This window comes from Archocentrus centrarchus, chromosome 5 (assembly GCF_007364275.1).
Source record: "Archocentrus centrarchus isolate MPI-CPG fArcCen1 chromosome 5, fArcCen1, whole genome shotgun sequence".
Classification (NCBI taxonomy): domain Eukaryota; kingdom Metazoa; phylum Chordata; class Actinopteri; order Cichliformes; family Cichlidae; genus Archocentrus; species Archocentrus centrarchus.
The window spans coordinates 8,242,564-8,262,656 of record NC_044350.1 but is presented as its reverse complement, the minus strand read 5'-3'; the positions used below and the strand labels follow the sequence as shown (position 1 = coordinate 8,262,656).

General features: G+C 42.6%; 1 protein-coding gene and 2 pseudogenes across 1 annotated transcript; 2 read left to right on the top strand and 1 right to left on the bottom strand.

Moving 5' to 3' along the window:
• Positions 1 to 322: 322 nt before the first annotated feature.
• Positions 323 to 3,087, bottom strand: LOC115780809 (potassium channel subfamily K member 15-like; annotated as a pseudogene).
• A 7,304-nt stretch (positions 3,088 to 10,391) lies between these two features.
• On the top strand, positions 10,392 to 11,620 carry LOC115779903 (opioid growth factor receptor-like). The gene is made up of 3 exons (XM_030728793.1): positions 10,392 to 10,400; positions 10,669 to 10,817; positions 10,915 to 11,620. Exons 1-3 carry the CDS (start codon positions 10,392 to 10,394, stop codon positions 11,222 to 11,224), a joined length of 468 nt encoding a protein of 155 aa, XP_030584653.1. The 3' UTR covers positions 11,225 to 11,620.
• A 5,741-nt stretch (positions 11,621 to 17,361) lies between these two features.
• On the top strand, positions 17,362 to 18,397 carry LOC115779901 (opioid growth factor receptor-like; annotated as a pseudogene).
• Positions 18,398 to 20,093: the final 1,696 nt, after the last annotated feature.

Here is a 20,093-nt window from a genome sequence, read left to right as displayed (position 1 = left end):
GGTCACATGTGACTGTGTGGGGTTTTTTTTTTTTTTTTTTCAGTTGATGATGATGATGATGCAGTGTAGTAAAACCATACAGTTGGATAAACTCTACTTTACTGATATACTTTTAAAGTTTTTAGATTATTTGTAATCTTCAGTGTAGAAAAATACAATATAAACTGCACCGTTTTAATAGGCTACATTTTATCGGACAACAAAAAGCATGAGGCAGCTTGTTCCACCAAACAGAAAGTCAGATGGTTTTATCGGCTCTCTGTTGTGTGGGCAAAGGTCCAAAACAAAGGCCGCTTTAACTTCAAGTCTTCAAAGTTCTCAGTCAGAGTGATTTCCGCCTACTGTGAGAATTATTCTTGCCCAGATAGAGTGCCACGCTGCCGGGGGAGGCCTGTGATGACACAGTATAGTAACTGCAAGGGGTCTGGTCCACCCTGTAGGAGATGGTACTGTAAAAGACAGGGTTGCTATGGCCACTTGACTGGTCATGGTGAGACTGAGAGGCACTGCCATAAACATCCATGCCACAGCACATGCACGAGAACACAGCCTGGAGTCTGCTGGGTTCAGGCAGGTTTGAGCGCTCAGGTATAATGGGGCTGTGTTCCTCTGCTGTAGAAGAGAGGAGGCTGACACAGCTGCTGCACCCCTCCATGGGAAGGGCGAGCCTGCTGTGTCCATCTTCATCATCCTTATATCTGTCCTCTTCAATTTCTTTTCCAGCGCCCACTGCCTCCCCATCCTCCTGTGGGTCGTGTGATCCCTGCTCTTTTTCCCCTGCTGTGGAGCTCCCACGAGGCTCATCTGAGCTTACAGTGAGAAACCTCAACACCACCAGGTTGAGAAAAGCGCCAATGACTGTCAGCCCAACTAGAATGTACATGAAGCTGAATACCACATAGGTGGGTTGCTTTTGGAGGGCATCTTTTCTTTGCAAGGCTACAAAATCTCCAAAACCAATGGTGGTAAGTGTGATGAAGCAGTAGTAAGAGGCATTAAAAAAGCTCCAGCCCTCAAAATGGGAGAAGGCTGCAGCTCCTAAAAACAGGGTGCTCACGCAAGACAGCAAACCCACCAGGACCATGTTTCCCATGGACACCTCCGTCTTCTGTAAGCCCAGGCCCTGCTTGGCTCTGCTCAGGAGGTGTCTGACAAAAGTGTTGATCCTCTCGCCCAGGCTCTGGAACATGACCAGTGTCAGCGGGATGCCCAAGAGTGCGTAAAACATGCAGAAGGCCTTGCCAGCATCAGTGCGTGGAACAGCGTGGCCGTAACCTACAAACTCACAGGATATTGCAGGTCAAAGATTGAGTACTACTGTTTTATAATCATAAAGTTCCACACTCAAAGTATTGCTGCTTTACACAACGCAAGGCAGCAATATCCAAACATAACTCAGTGCAGGTTAAAGTCAAGTCTTTAAATGTGAGTAACATATGTCTCATGAAAGCTGCTTGCTCCTGCTGTGCCAGGAATCTTTTAGTTATCTATCTTTACAACTGCAGCTTAACTGGTTTGGGCCACTCATGCTGCTCTCATTAACCTCATTTCCAGGAGCAGCTGAAAGTTGTTTCCAGTGTAAAGGTTCTGTTAATGCCAGTTTATGCCACCTCCCCAGCACTTAATGGCAAACTAACAAAGCTGGGAGGGGCAGCTAAAGAGAAGGTTGGCAGAACAGGCTGAAATCATGGCGAGTAGTGAACAACATTCATGTCAGAGTGTTTAACACAAAAGGTGTTTACACATTAAATTAGGTCATTGTCCTCTAACCCTGCAGCCATAACAGCTTTTTAACCTGCTAATCTTTATGCAATTAGTCCGACTTTGTGGAAAATGGTACATTGGGTATAGATGGTTACCCACAGACGTACATACTTCCTACATAATATATAAGACACTACCAAGCTGTAAGAAAACACAGTGACACTTCAGCTTCTCAGCATTACAGGACGTGCACTCCCACAAGGGTGGTTTCACATAGACTTTTGCTCTTCAGGCTGAGCAAGAATGCTGGAGCTATATCAGACTGATAAAACAGCACATGACAAGTTGTAACTGAAAGGCTTCATTATTTAATTGTTTTAGGTCTGATAATTGCTTAGGACTGGCAACCTATCCAGTGTACCCGCCTCTCAGCCAGTGCCAACTGGGATAGGCTCCAAAACGGCCATAAAAGATTAAGGCATGTCCTCTGATCTTACTTTGTCACATAAAAGGGGTTTAAGTATTGAAGAGTTGTTTTTTTTTTTATCATGTAAAAAAGTTCTAAAAAGCTTCTAAAGAAAAATCGCACACTTGTTTGCTACATTTGCAGTTACCTACATAATCATTTTACCAAAATATTGCTGAAAACGCCAAACTATATCTCTCTTAATTCATGAATATGGTTATAGAATAGTAACAGTGTATCCTGACAGCAGGATTTGTTTTCTGTGAATAAGCCAATTAAAAACTTTATTAAGCTCCTTTCTAACCAGGGCCTAATGTTTCACAATCAAAAATAATTCTAGTGGAATATACATTTAGGTAGGCCTGCTTTATATGTCACCATGCAGGTAGTTACTTTTACTTGAGTTGCTGTTCAGGGTTAAATGAAAAAAAAAAAAACAAAAAAAAAACTTTCTCCTACTGCAAAATCACCCAATACAGTGCAGTCACAACACCTCGTCTTGCCTCTCCTTTACACACAATGACCCCGTTACAGTTTCTCCCGTTTATCTTCAGAGTTGCCCGTTTAAGCGAGAAGGAGCTTCCGCGCACGGACACATTTGCATGACACTATTATCACTACTATTATATACTTGCCAATTGTGGTGATAACGGTGATGGCAAAATAAAAAGAGCCGGCGAACTTCCACTGCCTCCCAGCGCGATGTGGCTCCGACTGAAGGACCACTCTTTGAAGCTCGCTGAAATCGTCCTCGATGAAGCCGTACTTTTTCTTCAGTTCGCTCAGCTTCTGCTCCAGCGCCTTTTTTCTTGAACTCTCGCTTTCTGACTCTAATGAGTCAAAGACTGCGGCTCCTATGAGCAGGTAAAAATAATTGAGAGGACGAGAGAGAGGGTCCTGATGTTCTGCGTCCTCATCCTCAAATCCAGAGTGCGCGCGGGAGGCAGGGAGGGTGTTGCTGCTGCTGCTGCTGCGGGACAGGTGCAGAGGATTCAGAGTAAAGAGCCTCTTTGGCCTGTTAATATTACAGCAGAAGTCTAAATGGGTTGAAATTCTAGTCTGAAGTCTAAGCGTGTGGTCAGGTGAGGTGGCCCCAAACGCGTCTACAAGTTATCTGACATCAGCAGCGTAACGTTTGTCTAGACTGCGCAAATATGCTCCCACAGCCTTATTTACTGAACTTTAAGAGTGTGAGGACTTCTAACAAGTGCACAAGGACCAAATGGCGCCAGGTGGGTTGAGCACCAGAGTTGAGTTGGCTTCCTCTCTGCCAGTGCCAAACAGCTCATTCTGCTGTTGACTCTTGTTTGATGTCTTTTATTGGAGTGGATGATTGAAGTCTGAATAAACAAGACATATTAGCAATGTAACAATTTATTCATTTACGGGGGGGGGCTCGGTAGCATGTGGAAGAGCCATTTACAGCCACAACAGCCCGGCAGCTCCTCCGCATGCTGATCACCAGCTTGGTCACACACTGCTGTGGTGATTAGATTAAACACTTTATATATAGTATTTTAAATGTGATGCATCACTGTATATAAAAGATGGCTGTAGCCACCATGACATCATCCACTGGTCTGTGGACTTTTTACATTTTACAGTGAACTTGAGCACTTTTTTTTTTTTTAAACAGATCATAATGAGGAGGGGATCTGACACGTTCATGCACAAGCTCCATATGAATCATATCTTAAAGCACATCCTGCTTTAACCTCCATTTCACTCAAACTGAATCCTAATTTATGAAAATAATCATCATGCTGTCTTAAAGAAGACCTGAAATTAGCGCTTAAGGAACAATGAGTGCAGTGCAAGGGGACTTATATGGGTCTCCATTAGGCAGATCCTCTTTTTTTTCTTGCATCTTTGTCGTACAGTTTTTGAAACTTCATCCAATTTTGTAAAGTACTTACACCGCAGCCTTTCTCAGGTCAACTCATCCTGCTGTTAATAGTGTTTGGAGAGGTTTGGGATGCACAAGCATGAGGTTTTCTCCCTGTGTTGTGTCTGTGGCTGCCTCAGAGAAGCACAGCAGAAACAGCTAGCCTTTCTGGACTCTAATCTATTATATATTTTGCAGAGTAATCACACTACACTCAGCCAAAGTATTACTCTGAGTACTGCCGCATTAGCTGGTGGCAGTGCTGACCTTTATCAAGCACACTTAGCCAGTGAGCCATCTACCACCGAGCTGTCGTCATTAACTAAGTTCAGCACGCTGGCCGAGAGAGGTACACTCTAGAGGTGGTTTGTGTGTATGTATCAGCGCAACTGCACAGGGCCATCATTCGAGGGGCCTCACTGAGCTTTCCTGTGGCATCTGCTGGATTTTCGCCCGTGCTAATTGGGTTCACGGCAGTGCAATCAGAAAACAGGCTGACTGCCTTGGCTTCGTGGTGCAACTTATTTCACTTTCATACTCTTGCATGAAGTTCCCATCTATTTCAGGAGGGCAATCCAATTTGTGGAAACCATTCATGCACTGAAGCAGACCATAAAGAGCCTAAGATCTGTCATTAAAATCCACAGTTGCTGCCTCCATTCCCCACAGAACATATGGCTATCTCGTTGCTGTGTTTTTATCTTCTGCAGCCAGTAGAGGACTTCAACCTGCTCTAGTAAGCACAAAGGAATCTACTGCCATAGATTAACAGTATAGCATTCTGACAAGTCTTTATTTCCTCCAATGGCAGTAAGAACAGTTCTTTTGAAATGAGTATGTAAGATAACAGCCTCATCACAGACCACTAAATGAATGCACGCAGTGCTTAAACAAGCATAGATCAATTCCTTCTGTAAATTTCACATCATAGGAAGCAAATGTTTACAAAACAATGTTATTCAGTCATAAATACACAGATTAGTGTAGCACGTAATCACCCCAAAGAGCAACTGAGTTTATTCTAAGGGTACCTGTGCTGGTTTAACAACTCTATTCATGAAATAATGACGCTCCATTATCTGATGTACTTGTCCCATATCTCTCTGCTCAGCAGGACAATCCATGCATCCCTTTATCTCTCACAGGAAGACATTAAGAGCAGGATGTCCACCGGCTCAGGTCCAGACACTCATCTGTCCAAGTGCCATTCCTGTAGAAAATGAGCCATGGAAATCTACTGCAAACATGATGCTATCTTTGCACTGATAACAGCCGCAGCAGAGATAAGGACAGCCTTTGTGATGATCATATAGTACAATATAAAAATGCCACCTCTTTTTAAAAATAGCTAAAAGCTTTACACACACTTGCAGACAAATATGTCTCCGGTGGCAAGGCATCAGTGTCACAGACGGAAACAGGCTTGAACTTTGCAGCTAATCTGAACAGTCCTTTGAGCCTTATTAGCCAAAAGGGCACAGACATGGTCTGTAAGTCATGTGGGTCACATTCAGAAAGGACTCCTGATTGAGACGCCCGGAGTGAGGATGAATGCGACTGAAGAAAGTTCTGTTCTAATTTACAATTAATTTACAAAATAAAGAGAGACACCTGAAATTTAATATTGTGACGCCATTAATCATGTTGAAGTGATGAGTTTAATGTAACAGAAAAACTTTCACAACTTCATATAATATCAAGGTGGGTTTTACTGGGGCGTTGGTCTGCCCCAGGCAGGAATGATATTTACTGGGTGTACTTCCTTATTTGGGTGAGCCTGTGACTACATTTATCGGTTATATGTGTAAAGAGGATGATTTGACTATCTATGCAATTATAGGTATTAAAGGTATATTGGCATTACACTTAAACCTTGATAATTAATAAAATGAATAAATATAGGTTTATTAATTGTTATACAGCTAAGCCTCATTACAATATGTTAATACTGAAATGACTCAGTCACCCATGTGTAAATCAGCGAGATTAAACAGAAGAGGCTGCAGTCACGGTTTTTATTAGCTGACTGTAGGATCCAAAATGCTGCAGCGAGAGCACTGACAGGGACTAGAAATCAAGAGCATATTTCTCCCATATTGGCTTCTTTTCACTGGCTTACTTTTAAATCCAGAACTGAATTTGAAATCCTTCTCCTCACATTTAAGGCATTGAATAATCAGGCCCCATCTTATCTTAAAGACCTCATAGTACCGTATCACCCCAACAGAGCACGTCGCTCTCAGACTGCTGGCTTATGTGTGGTTCCTAGGGTATTTAAAGTAGAACAGGAGGCAGAGCATTCAGCTTTCAGGTGGAACCAGCTCCCAGTCTGGATTCGAGAGACAGACACCCTCGCTATTTTTAAGATTAGGCTTAAAACTTTCCTTTTTGATAAAGCTTATAGTTAGGGCTGGATCAGGTGACCTGAGCCATGCCTTAGTTATGCTTGCAATAGGCCTAGGCTGCTGGGGGGGTTCCCATGATGCACTGAGTGTTTCTTTTTCATTCACCTCTTTTCACTCTCCATGTGTTTATACACCACTCTGCATTTAATCATTAGTTATTATTAATCTCTGGCTCTCTTCCACAGCCCCAACCGGCTGCCCCTCCCTGAGTCTGGCTCTGTTGGAGGTTTCTTCCTGTTAAAAGGGAGTTTTTCCTCCCCACTGTCTCTCAGTGCTGCTCATAGGGTTGTTTTGATTGTTGGAGTTTTCTCTGTACTGTGGGGTCGCTACCTTAAAATATAAAGGTGACTGTTGTTGTGATTTGGCGCTACATAAATAAAACTGAATTAAACTGAGCTGAAGTGAAAGCTGACTTCATTAGTCTAGATCCTATCGTCTTGTTTTTGTAATGACTGCATGAGACTGCAGTTATTGTCACTCCACAGTAATATCAGCCTTCACACATAGACGGTATTGTAAACACCATTTAAACAGCTGTATCCGCGTTAACATTTACACTTCAACAAATATTGCCTAAATAAAAAGCCAGCCTACGTTTGATCTGCGAACAAATACATTAGAGATAATTAACATGTTATGATATGTGGGCGTTGTGTGTTTCACATTAAAGTTTCGGTTTTCCGTAAAGAGAACTGAAAGTGAAACAAACTTTGGACGAGATACACAGCACAATAATCTCCACATGAGGGTTGTGTCGGTGTTGTATCACTTCTGCAGAAATACAATGTTCTGGGCTAGAAACAATGGACTTTACTCGTTTTGGGAGCGATATGTGCGCAAGGGAGTTTTTGTAGTCTTGCTTTAATTCCGGTGTTTGCGTTAAGACTACTCTGGCGAAAGAAAGACGGAAATGAGCCTGAAGATGATTCACTTGACGCCGCAGAGAGGGGTGTTAGTGCCGGACTGAAAGAGGCCCTCGGAAGAAAGCGGGGAGTCCGGGAGCAAGCGGGTAAAAACTAAACAAGATCAGTTTTTCATCGAAGATGATAATTCAACCTGTGAGTCCCCGAAGGAGAGCTCACCCAGGAGGACCGGATCTCCAACAAACTCCGAATATGTAAGTAAGCAAAGGGCCGTTTACGGTACCTGTCACAAGTTCAAGTTAGGCTTTCACGCAGATTACTTCATAAATGATTGGCTTGACTCGGGAGGTAGAACAGGTCATCTACTAATCGGAAAGTTGGTGGATAATATGCCAAAGTATCCTTGGGCACAAAGGCGTAGGAATGAGTTTACTATTGGGGGAGACACATATCGGAACCTGACAGATCCGAGCAAAGCATAAAAAATGCTATTTGATCTGTTACTTTCTTCTTTCTCAAATGCTTTTTGGAAAATAGTGTTGTGTACACCTATATTATTGCATTTATATGTTTTATAATCATAAGACGTAGTTTATCCACCAAACAAAATGGCTTGAGTCTTTTATCAAGCATAATGACCTTGTCATTCCAGGGCTGCACGCTTACTTTATCAGGTGGCCGCACTGGTACTAGCAAGCTAAATATTTCAGTAGCACAAAAATAATTTAGTAGCGCACACAAGTGCAAAGTTTGACATGTTTTATTGGTCGAAAATATTTAATACTGGTCAAAAATGCATTTATGTAGGTTGACTGTCAATAGAATCGGTTCTTTCATTAAACAATGCTCTGACATGAAAGAACCCTCATAGACAACGAACAAATTATTCACTTTTTAATATCAACCTTAAGTAAAAAAAAAAAAAGAAAAAGAAAAAAAAACAGCTATTAAAATGTGCTATTCAGTCTGAAACTCCGTTGTTTGGCCAAAAAATAAATCAAATGTAATAGAAAAAAATAAATATCCATAAAAATAATAACCAAAGAAACTAAATAAAAGTGATACCTCTCAAATTTAATCAACAAGCTGTATGCCTTACTGACAACAAGTGTACTGTTGCACTTTACAGCCCTGCGCAGCCTAGTGACATGACGCTATGTTGCGCCTTCAAAATAAAAGCAGGCGATTTCAAAAATCAAGTATTTTTCTCCTCCATGGTGTACTTTTTGGGTGGGACAAATGCCCCTGTCTCCAATATTGGGGGGGGGCACGCGCCCCCACCCCCCCCCACCCCCCACCCCCCCCCCCCCCCCCCCCCCCCCCCCCCCCCCCCCCCCCCACACCCACCCACCCCCCCCCCCCCCCACCACACCCCCCCAACACCCCCCCCCCCCACCACCCCCCCCCCCCCCCCCCCCCCCCCCCCCCCCCCCCCCCCACCCCCCCCCCCCCCCCCCCCCCCCCCCCCCCCCCCCCCCCCCCCCCCCCCCCCCCCCCCCCCCCCCCCCCCCCCCCCCCCCCCCCCCCCCCCCCCCCCCCCCCCCCCCCCCCCCCCCCCCCCCCCCCCCCCCCCCCCCCCCCCCCCCCCCCCCCCCCCCCCCCCCCCCCCCCCCGTTCCTACGCCTATGCTTGGGCAAGATACTGAACCCAGGTTGCTCTGCGATGTGGAGTATGAACATGCATGAGTGGTAGATAGAAAGCACTTAGGTGTAGAAAGAAGTGCTTGTATGAATGGGTGAATGAGGCATGTTGTATAAAGTGTTCTGAGAGCTCAAATTAGAGAAGAAAAGCATTACGGTACATAAGAACCAGTCCATTTACCATTAAAAAAAGGCAGTGAATTTGTGGTTTGTAAGCAAGGTTTTTATTCCTTTTGGGACTGAAAGGTGTACAAAAACGAACACGAAACGAGAAGTTCATCTGAAGATGCAGAGGACACCAGAAAGGGTCGGCATGAAGAAGAAGATTTTGACCAGCGAAGAGTATCGAGTGGAGACCACAGATGAGTTGTACTGCGACTACGATTCAACCTGGAGACCGACCCGAATGAGGAGAGATCAACCTGGAGTAACAGAGAGCTTAAAAGCCCCAAATATGTAAGTACACTAAGGACCATTTACAGCTCCTGTCATACAAACTTTACTGCTCAGAAATCATTGTTTGTGTGTCTTGCTGTGTGTCACACATGAACATGTTACATGCTTTTTTGTGAGTCTTATTTCAAGCACTGGGAACTTTTTTTGTCTCTGCCAATGTGCCTTTTGGCTCTTTATTCTGCAGGTGTGCTTTAACTGTGCAGCATAACCCTGAAGTTCTTCATTTATTTTCTGTGTTCCAGTACAAGTTCAGCAGATTCGAACATGCTGCACGAGATATGCAAAACTACAGGAAAGACTACCCTGTAAGTGTCTCTCTCACCACACACACACACACACACACACACACACACACCACACACACACACACACACACACACACACTACAACACAGACCCTCTTTTGTTAACCATAACCCAAGCCCATATTATTCTTTTCTTGTGTTCCCACAGAACCAAATCAACACACGACAATGGAAACAGCAAGAAGATGTAAGTACACACGTTTGTTGTTCAACTTATTTCATAGAGAAAAAAAAATCAATCTGAGTCATATTCTTTTGTCTTGAGCAGGATGACAAGCCTAACCTGAACTTCTACCTTGGAAACATACCATCAGAGCCAGATGGTAGGCCTTTTTGCCAGAACACTAGAGTCTAGTATAGCCATTAAAGTGAACATGAAATAATTTTTTTTTGATTTCTAGAATATGAGTTTTGTAAATCTTTTTTTAAAATTTATCTAAGCTTTTAAAATATTTTTATCTCATCGGCCTTAAACAGTAGTTATTTCATAAGATAACAGCTATGATGATAAAGAAGTCAGAAAAATATCATTTGTGTTATAGAAAAATCAGTCTGAGCCACCATTATGCTCACTGGATAAATCCTAATCTGTGCAGCTTCATTTAGAAACAGGCTGATTTGCAGTGACTTGTATTTGTTACCAGGTGTCTACATAACTGATTTCCACAATGTCTGGCGTGGGCGACTATGGACAGACTTGAGTATGTGCACACCTTTATTCAGTGGTAAGTTACTCTCTGTTCATACATATAATGCCAGAAGTTCATTTCCAGTTTGTAACAACATTTTCTCTCAAAGGTTGTTCCACTGCAAGAACCAGGGGTGAACCATGAGGCCAGCACGCTGACAAAGGAAGAAAATTGAGGTAAAACTTTGAATGTTACCAACTTAAAGTTTGAAAAGAAGTGTTCATACACTCTGACAGAGGTTCTGTGATTCCTTCAGGATTTTCGTAATAACAGCACTGCAAAGAAACACCTGCTAGAATCATACAAGCTCATGTTGGACTTTTATGGCATCGAGTTGTGCGATGGAGAAACAGGAGAAGTCAGGAGAGCACAGCACTGGCAAGACAGATTCAACAACCTTAACAGGTAAACTACCTCTGATTAAAAAGATTAAAACAGTGAGCACTAAAAGCATCAAGAACTGTAAGCGATCTAACTTTGGGGACTTATCACTGTTTGACAGCCACACACACAACAGCCTGCGCATCACTCGCATCCTGAAGTGCCTGGGAAACCTGGGCTACCCTCACTACCAAGCCCCGCTGGTCCACTTCTTCCTGGAGGAGACTCTGGTCAATGGACACCTTCCGAGCATCAGGGACAGCGTCCTCAGCTACTTCATATTTGCTGTACTTGACAAGAGTCAGCGCAGAAATCTCATCAAGTACGCTTATATGAACTATGAACCTAAAGATGAGTTTGTGTGGTGCCCAAAGAAAATCCAGATGTTGTGGTCCAGGGCTGTCCAAACTGAGAAAGGAGGAGGCTCGTGACTCTTCAGAGTCAAAGAAGGAGAGTCTCACTCCTGACAGTGTAGCACAAGAAGAGGATTTGTATCACGATGCAGAATGTAAGTTTAATATGAATGAAGATATGCAGACTTCAAGTGGCAGCGATAATGGAGACTGATGACAATGAAGAACTTCTGCAAGTCTGCCAAATAATGCTGATAATGCTGCACCTTGTATGGAAAGTATCCAATGATTTAGTTTTTACATTACTAGTAGATTATTGTGCTTTACACACTGATAACACACTGAGCTAAATGGCATCATTCTTTATGGAAATGTTATTTCAGTATTCATAGTGTGAGGTTTTATTCATAATTACTCTGAAGCATTCAGATCTGTGTGGATGTTTTCCACAAACTGTAAGTGCTAATGTTGTTGTGTGGATATTGTGGGTCATATGAAGTACTGTAATTGTTCAGAGATGAATGTGTTTTCAACTGTTTTCCAGATCTCATGTCTAAAATAAATGTATTCTCATTTAGCATGTTCACAACTTATTTGATATCTGCTTTCCTTTAGAATTATGCATATTCACATAGCTCTTTAGTGCAGGTTATGGCCAAAATAATATTAGATGGTGGCTCAACATGGACTGAGAGGAGAAAGGTTTTCACAAAATAAAAATTTTAAAAAATGTTTACAACTGAGGAAAATTTATTAAACAGGTTTTAATCAGTGAGCTGAAAACAAAAAGTGACAGTTCATTATTGTTTATGTGGTGTGTACTGTAGACTGCTGAAGTCATTTTAGTTCAAAGCTGCTGAATGTATAGATTAAGTTGGTCATGCTCTTAAACCATTTGGATAATTAATAAAATAAATCTAAATATGGGTTTAGTCATTGGTTATACAGTTAAGTCTCATTAACCTACCTTAACACTAAAACATACTCTATGTTGCCAATAGTATTCACTGACCATCAAAATCATTGAATTCAGGTGTTCCAATCACTTCCATGGCCACAGGTTGAATAAACCAAGCACCTAGGCATGCAGACTGCTTCTACAAACAAAGAATGGGTCGCTCTCAGGAAGCTCAGTGAATTCCAGTGTAGGACCTGTGATAGGATGCTACCTGTGCAACAAGTGGTTATTGTAACAAAGTGGAAGCAATTGGAATGACAGCAGCTCAGCAATGAAGTTGGTAGACCACGTAAAATCACAGAGGGGGGTCAGTGGATGCTGAGGTTGCATAGTGCGCAGAGGTCAATAACTTTCTGCAGAGTCAGTCACTACAGACCTCCAGACTTCAGATCAGCTCAAGAAACAGCGGAAGAGAGCTTCATGGAATGGGTTTCCATGGCAGAGCAGCTGCCATCCAAGCCTTACATCACCAGGCACAATGCAAAAAAGGTGTAAAACACGCCTCCACTGAACTCTAGGGCAGTGGAGACGTGCTTCTCTTGCATGATGAATCGCACTTCTGTCTGGCAATCTGATCGATGAGTCTGGTTTTTTGGTGGTTACCACAGAAACGGTACTTGTCTGTCTGCATTGTGCAAGTGTAAAGTTTGGTGGAGGGAAGATTTATGCTGTGGGATTGTTTTTTCAGGAGTTGGACTCGGCTCCCCTTAGTTCCAGTGAAAGGAACTCTTAATGCTTCAGCATACCAAGACATTTTGGACAATTTCATGTTCCCAGCTTTGTGGGAACAGTTTGGGATGGCCCCTTCCTGTTCCAACATGGCTTGCACACCAGTGCACAAAGCAGGTCCATAAAGACATGGATGAGGAAGTTTGGTGTAGAAGAACATGACTTTCTCAACCCAATAGAACACCTTGGCACAGTGATGTGCGGTTGAGGTTTGTGACAGGTGAGGCACTGACTCATCTGGAGTCCGGTTGTTCACATATAAGAACCATAAATAGAAGCTTAAATTTCAATTTTAATTATGCTAATGATTAATTATGCTTTAATCAACTCCATACTGTTCAACAATGATGGCAAGAAAAACAAAACTAAGTAATCTAAGGTCAAACTTTTTTTTTTTTTTGGGGGGGGGGGGGGGGGGGGTCTCTCTTTTTAAATAATAGCATAAAACATGTATTATCTGACCTTTAAGTCCATGCGCCTATCCTTCTCCCTACGGGGCAGCACTATTGCAGCACTGCCCCCTATCGGTGCGGCACGGTACTTTCGGCCTCACCCTGTGTATTTTCACCGTGCATTTATGACCGATCACAAAGAATAAACATGTCACACACATTCATTCAGTATATTAGACAGACTGTGGAAGAGCAGCATGTGTAATCAAACAGTTATAGTGGCGATATAAAGAGAGACAGCAATGCGCTAACCGCCTGCTTCATTATTGTATGTGACACAGCGCCACCAGAGGTGAGCCACAGCACTGCACTGCCTCACCCCGCATTCTTCCATGCGTTTGAACACACGCATAAATTCCGCGATTTGGACCATTAAAGTGTTGAAATAATTCCGAAAACAGTTTTATAAAACAGTTTTATAGAACAAATGTATTTTCTCTTATCATTGTTAGTATTTTACTTGTCAAAATGACAGGAGACGCACTGCTTCACCTGCCTCCCCTGACCGCACGCCACTGCTTTGGCATTGAATTAGAGTGGAACTGTGAGCCAGGCCTTCTCAGGCAACATCAGTGTCTGACTTCATAAATGCACTTCTGGAAGAATGGTCAAAAATTCCCATAAACACTCCTAAATCTTATCAAAAGCCTTCCCCAGAAGAGTTGAAGCTGTTAAAGCTGCAAGGGTGGCCAACATCATATTAACCCTGTGGATTAAGAGGAGTTCATATGGCTGTGGTCATGACTGTTCACATAGCCTCTGTTTCCATCAGACTGTGAGGGATCACTCCATTTCAGGCTCCACAAAGCCAGAATGAAAGTATTTAAATTTCTTATTTAAAAAAACAACAAACAAAAAAAAAAACTCCTAAATCAGCAGCATGTCCCACCCCTCCACTAATGCCACTGGACCAGAATACTGTCAATCCCCAGGACTGCTGGATTACCACATGGATGTGACCAGTAGGAGTGTAACTGATTAAATTGCTGAAGTAAAGCTTTAATATTTTTCTACTTTATTTAAGAATGTATATGTTGTGCTACTTTCTGCTTTACTTCTCTATGTTTTAAATGCAAATATTCTATTTGTTCTCCATATGATTTATTTTAAAGCTTTAGTTTCTTATTATTACTATTTTGCAGATAAATTGCATTATGAGAAACTAAAATCATGAACAGCTAAATAAATATCTCTAAGCAGATCAACAATTATGATCCACTATGTATATGATTATGAAAAGTGACATCTACATAATGAGGATGCTTATTTTAGGTACTCTAAATATATTTTTGAGATAAACCTCTGCACTATTAAGCTACTTAAGTAGGATTATACGTTTTACTTGACTCAAAAGTCTAAATACTTTATTATTATTTATTTTACTAAACAGTTATCCCACACAGAATTCTATTCAAAGTCTCCCCACTGGTTGTTGCTGTCTGGTACCTGTTGGTTCTGGGTGCACGGCCCGGATATTTTGGCGTGGTTGGTGGTCGGCTCCCTCTGCTGGGAGTCAAGCGGTTCTCGGGCGCATGGGGTCTCGCTGGGGTGTCTGGCCTTGGCAGGGTGGGCTGCTAGTGGCCTCTGGCTCTCTGGGGCTCTTGCCCTTTGATCTTGAGGGCTCCGTCTCAGGGCCTCCCTTCATCCTCGTCTGGGGTGGGCATGCGCGGTTGCCATCGGGATGTGTCACCTCGGGCCTTCTGAGCTCCTGGACTGCGGTCAAGTGAAACGGCACCCGTACCGTATAATGTGGTATAATAGTGCATCAGAATTCTGCGTGCGGCTAGCTCGACCGTGACTTCGAAAATGAGGGCTCACTTGACCGCAGTGCTCCACGCGGGCTGCGGACAGCCGAAGTGCCCTAGGGCTCTCTGGCTCCTGGGGGACGGTGTTGCAGCTTCTCACCCTCATTAATAAGTAGATATCATGACAAAGACAAGCACACACACTACAACACAACACAACAAGCTTGTTTGTGTATCTGTGGCTTTTTTCTTTCTTTCTTTTTTTCTTTCTCTTTCAGGCGCTGTTTGTTTTTGTGTGTAAAGTATATGCAGCAGTTGGTGAACCACTGTATGCACTTGTGTAAATAATAGAAATGATATAAGCACCGTGATAATAAAGGTAGCTGTTCGTGTTTGTGCTGCTTTCAGATAATTAGCTGGGGACGTGAGATGGCCGTATTTTGCCTGCAACGTTTGGCTGTCTGTGAATGGAAAAAGTGAAAGTGAAAGCGACTAACTCGTGACTGGATAATTGGCATTATCAACATAATGCCGTGGGTTGGAGAGAAGTTAATTACTTCGTTGTGAACAGGATACACGGGAAACGAGCGTGAAACGAGCAACGGAAAACACACATCCAGTCAAAAGTTCACCTAAAGCTGCAGAGGGGTACGCCAGGGAGGGTCGGCATGAGGCCGTCAAAGGCGAAGATTTTGACAGTAAAGAGTATCGAGTGGAGACCACGGATGAATTGTACTGCGAGTATGACTCAACCTGGGAGACCGACCCGAAAGAGAAGCGCCCATCCAGGAGGACCAGAGGGCTAAAAAGATCCAAATATGTGAGCACACCAAAAACCATTTACAGCTCGGGGCATATGCACAGGCCCAGGGCCCAGGGCCCCTTATTGATGTAATAGTTCTGTTAACATTTATTGTTGTAAATTTATTCACAGAAATAATCACAAAGAGACTCAAAAAGTCAACAAAGAGCCAAAAGATTAGTTGAAAAAATAAAAAGTGTGTCTCCAGAGGCCTGTGGGCTCATCATCCATCCACGGCTGCAGGTGTTCTTTTTGCATTGCTCATTGTCTCTATTAATTGTGCAGTGTTACCCATTAATGTCTTATTTTCTGTGTTCCAGTACAAGTTCAGCAGATTTGAACATTGCTGCGCAAGACATGCAGAATTACAGGAAAAACTACCCTGTAAGTCACACACACATGCACACGCACACCAATGGGCCCAAGTGTCAGGTGGCCACAGGATCAGCAACTTTGTTCTTTGAAGTAAATAGTTAGAATTTCTTGGTAGAAGGGCATTTGTATGAATAATCACAAGAAGGTGACAAAGAGACTCAAATATATACCAGAGTTACACAGAGACATTTACAAAGAGATTTAAAATGTCCCAAAAAAAAAAGACAAAAATCAGTAGTCAGGGTGTAATCCCACAAGAAATGCAAAATGACTGTGACAGCACAGGAGAACAGAAGGACAAAGTTGCACACTGACCACATATAGATGCAACTGCAAAGAAACAGCAAAGCACATGCATGTTATTTATTGTTTTGCGACTCTTATGTACGTGCATGATTGGCGGGCACATTTTTACAAGTCTGTCCCCAGGAGGCTTTTGGTTCATAATCCATCCACAACTGCAAGGGTGTTTTTTTTGGGGTACTGAATCTCTGCTTTGACGGCGCAGCATTTACCCCAGAATTTTCTGTATTCCAGTGCAAATTCAATAGATTTGAGCTCACTGTGCGAGACATGCAGAACACACACACACACACACACATACACACACACACACGTGCACACACATGTTTAAGGGCAAAGCCATGCACATGCTCGTTTTTTTTTTTTGTGTGTGTGTCCCCACAGAACCAATCAAGACGCAACACCGGAAACAGCGCACAAAATGTAAGCACACACATTTGTTGTTACTTTTACTGCTTTATTTTTTAAAAATCAGTCTGAGTCACATTCTTTTCTCTTGTAGGATGACAAGGCCTAACCTGAATTTCTACCTTGGAAGCACAGCATCAGTGCCAGATGGTAGGCCTTTTACAGCACACTGTACAATATATCCATAAAGTGAACATAATATATATGTTTTCATTCAAAATAAGTTTAATAAGTTTAGTAAAGGAGTAGCAGTGTTTCACAAGGTGACAGCTATGATCACAAAGAAGTCAGGAAAAATATCATTTGTGTTATAGAAAAATCAGTCTGAGCCCACCATTATGCTCACTGGATGAATCCTAATCTGTGCAGCTTCATTTTAGAAACAGGCTGATTTGCAGTGACTTGTATTTGTTACCAGGTTGTCTACATAACTGATTTCCACAATGTCTGGCGTGGCGACTATGACAGACTTGAGCATGTGCACACCTTTATTCCGTGGTAAGTTACTCTCTGTTCATACATATAATGCCAGAAGTTCATTTCCAGTTTGTAAAACATTTTCTCTCAAAGGTTGTTCCCACTGCAAGAACCAGGGGTGGAACTATGAGGCCAGCACGCTGACAAAGGAAGAAATTGAGGTAAAACTTTGAAATGTTACCAACTTAAAGTTTGAAAAGAAAGTGTTTCATACACTCTGATAGAGGTTCTGTGATTCCTTCAGGATTTTCGTTAATAACAGCACTGCAAAGAAACACCTGCTAGAATCATACAAGCTCATGTTGGACTTTTATGGCATCGAGTTGTGCGATGGAGAAACAGGAGAAGTCAGGAGAGCACAGCACTGGCAAGACAGATTCAACAACCTTAACAGGTAAACTACCTCTGAATTAAAAAGATAAAACAGTGAGCACTACAAGTGTCATGAAGCTGTAAGCGATCTAACTTTGGGACTTATCACTGTTTGACAGCCACACACACAACAGCCTGCCGCATCACTCGCATCCTGAAGTGCCTGGGAAACCTGGGCTACCCTCACTACCAAGCCCCGCTGGTCCACTTCTTCCTGGAGGAGACTCTGGTCAATGGACACCTTCCGAGCATCAGGGACAGCGTCCTCAGCTACTTCATGTTTGCTGTACTTCATAAGAGTCAGCGCAGAAATCTCATCAAGTACGCTTATATGAACTATGAACCTAAAAATGAGTTTGTGTGGTGCCCAAAGAAAATCCAGATGTTGTGGTCAGGGCTGTCCAAACTGAGAAAGGAGGAGGCTCGTGACTCTTCAGAGTCACAGAAGGAGAGTCTCACTCCTGACAGTGTAGCACAAGAAGAGGATTTGTGTAACAACACAAAATTGTGAGTTTAATATGAATGAAGATATGCAGACTTCAAGTGGCAGCGATAATGGAGACTGATGACAATGAAGAACTTCTCCAAGTCTGCAAATAATGCTGATAATGCTGCACCTTGTATGGAAAGTATCCAATGATTTAGTTTTTACATTACTAGTAGATTATTGTGCTTTACACACTGATAACACACTGAGCTAAATGGCATCATCTTTATGGAAATGTTGTTTATTTCAGTATTCATAGTGTGAGGTTTTATTCATAATTAACTCTGAAGCATTCAGATCTGGGTGGATGTTTTCCACAAACTGTAAGTGCTAATGTTGTTGTGTGGATATGTGGGTCATATGAAGTACTGTAATTGTTCAGAGATGAATGTGTTTTCAACTGTTTTCCAGATCTCATGTCTAAAATAAATGTATTCTCATTTAGCATGTTCACAACTTATTTGATATCTGCTTTCCTTAGAAGTTATGCGTATGATAAAGGTAAACAGACTAGTTCTTATATAGCACTTTTCTACTCTGGAGCACTCAAAGTGCTTATACAACATGTTTACATTCACCCCATTCACACCAGCACTTCCACGATTAACTAACATCACACATTCACACTCCAACGCTTGCGTCGGAGAGCAACTTGGGGTTTCGCATCTTGCCAACGATACTCTGGCATGCAGCCTGGAGCAGTCAGGAATCGAACCGCCGCCCTGCCGACAAGTAGGTGACCTGCTCTACCTCCTAAGCTACAGCCACCCCATATTCACCACATATTCACATAGCACTTAGTGCACGTTATGGCCAAAATAATATTAGATAATGGCTCCATACGGACTGACAGGAGAAAGGTTTTCACAAAATAAAAACAAAACAAAAAAGAATGTTTACAACTGAAGAAAATTTTATGTGCAACAGTCCAGTCAGGAAATTTCTCCCACTACTAAATATTCCACAGTCAACTGTTAGTGGGATACAACAAAGTGGAAGTGATTGGGAACGGCAGCAACTCAGCCACAAAGTGGTAGGCCACATAAAACGACAGAGCAGGGTGTTGAGTTGTGTTTTTTATTTGTGTTTAGTTTTTAGTTTCAAATTAAAACATTTAATATATTAAAGAATCAGAAGATATCACATGTACACAGGCACACTTGGTTCAGGAAATCACAGGCCATCCAAGCAGCTGTGACTCCCTTCCTGAGAAGGTGCCGATTCTAGGCTAAACATAACACTTTATACTACCAATATCTACGAACACTATCAGTTCAAAACAGATGGAGAGAGCTGTGGTTTAGACTTGGCCTTCTCAGACTGGTTCATCCAGTGGCTGGTTCCGGCCTCATGGCACAGCTTCTTCCAATCAGCAATAAAAGCTCTGTAAAGGAAACACATGCCTTCCTGCCCTCACATGTCCCTAATCACGATATGGCAGTTTTATTCTACCTAGCAACAGGGTGCCGTGACCTATACACACCCTCCTTTGACACAAATGTACATGTTTTCAGAAAACCTTCAAGGATAGGATAAACATATTTTTCTCTGAGACCAGGAAGGCCATAAATAAGATACACATATCTCCAAAAGGCAGTGAAGTTAGTCTGGCCACTACTGGTCCACTATCTGTCTGCTTTCTATCTAATGCATTTATTTAATTATCTATTATTTGCTTCAGCCACTATTTATTCATTGAGTAAAAACTAAAACCCAACAGGGGGTCAGCAGATGCTGAGGCACATAGTGCACAGAGGTCACCAACTTTCTGCAGAGGTCAATCGCTACAGAACTCCAAACTTCATGTGGCCTTCAGATTAGCTCAAGAACAGTGCACAG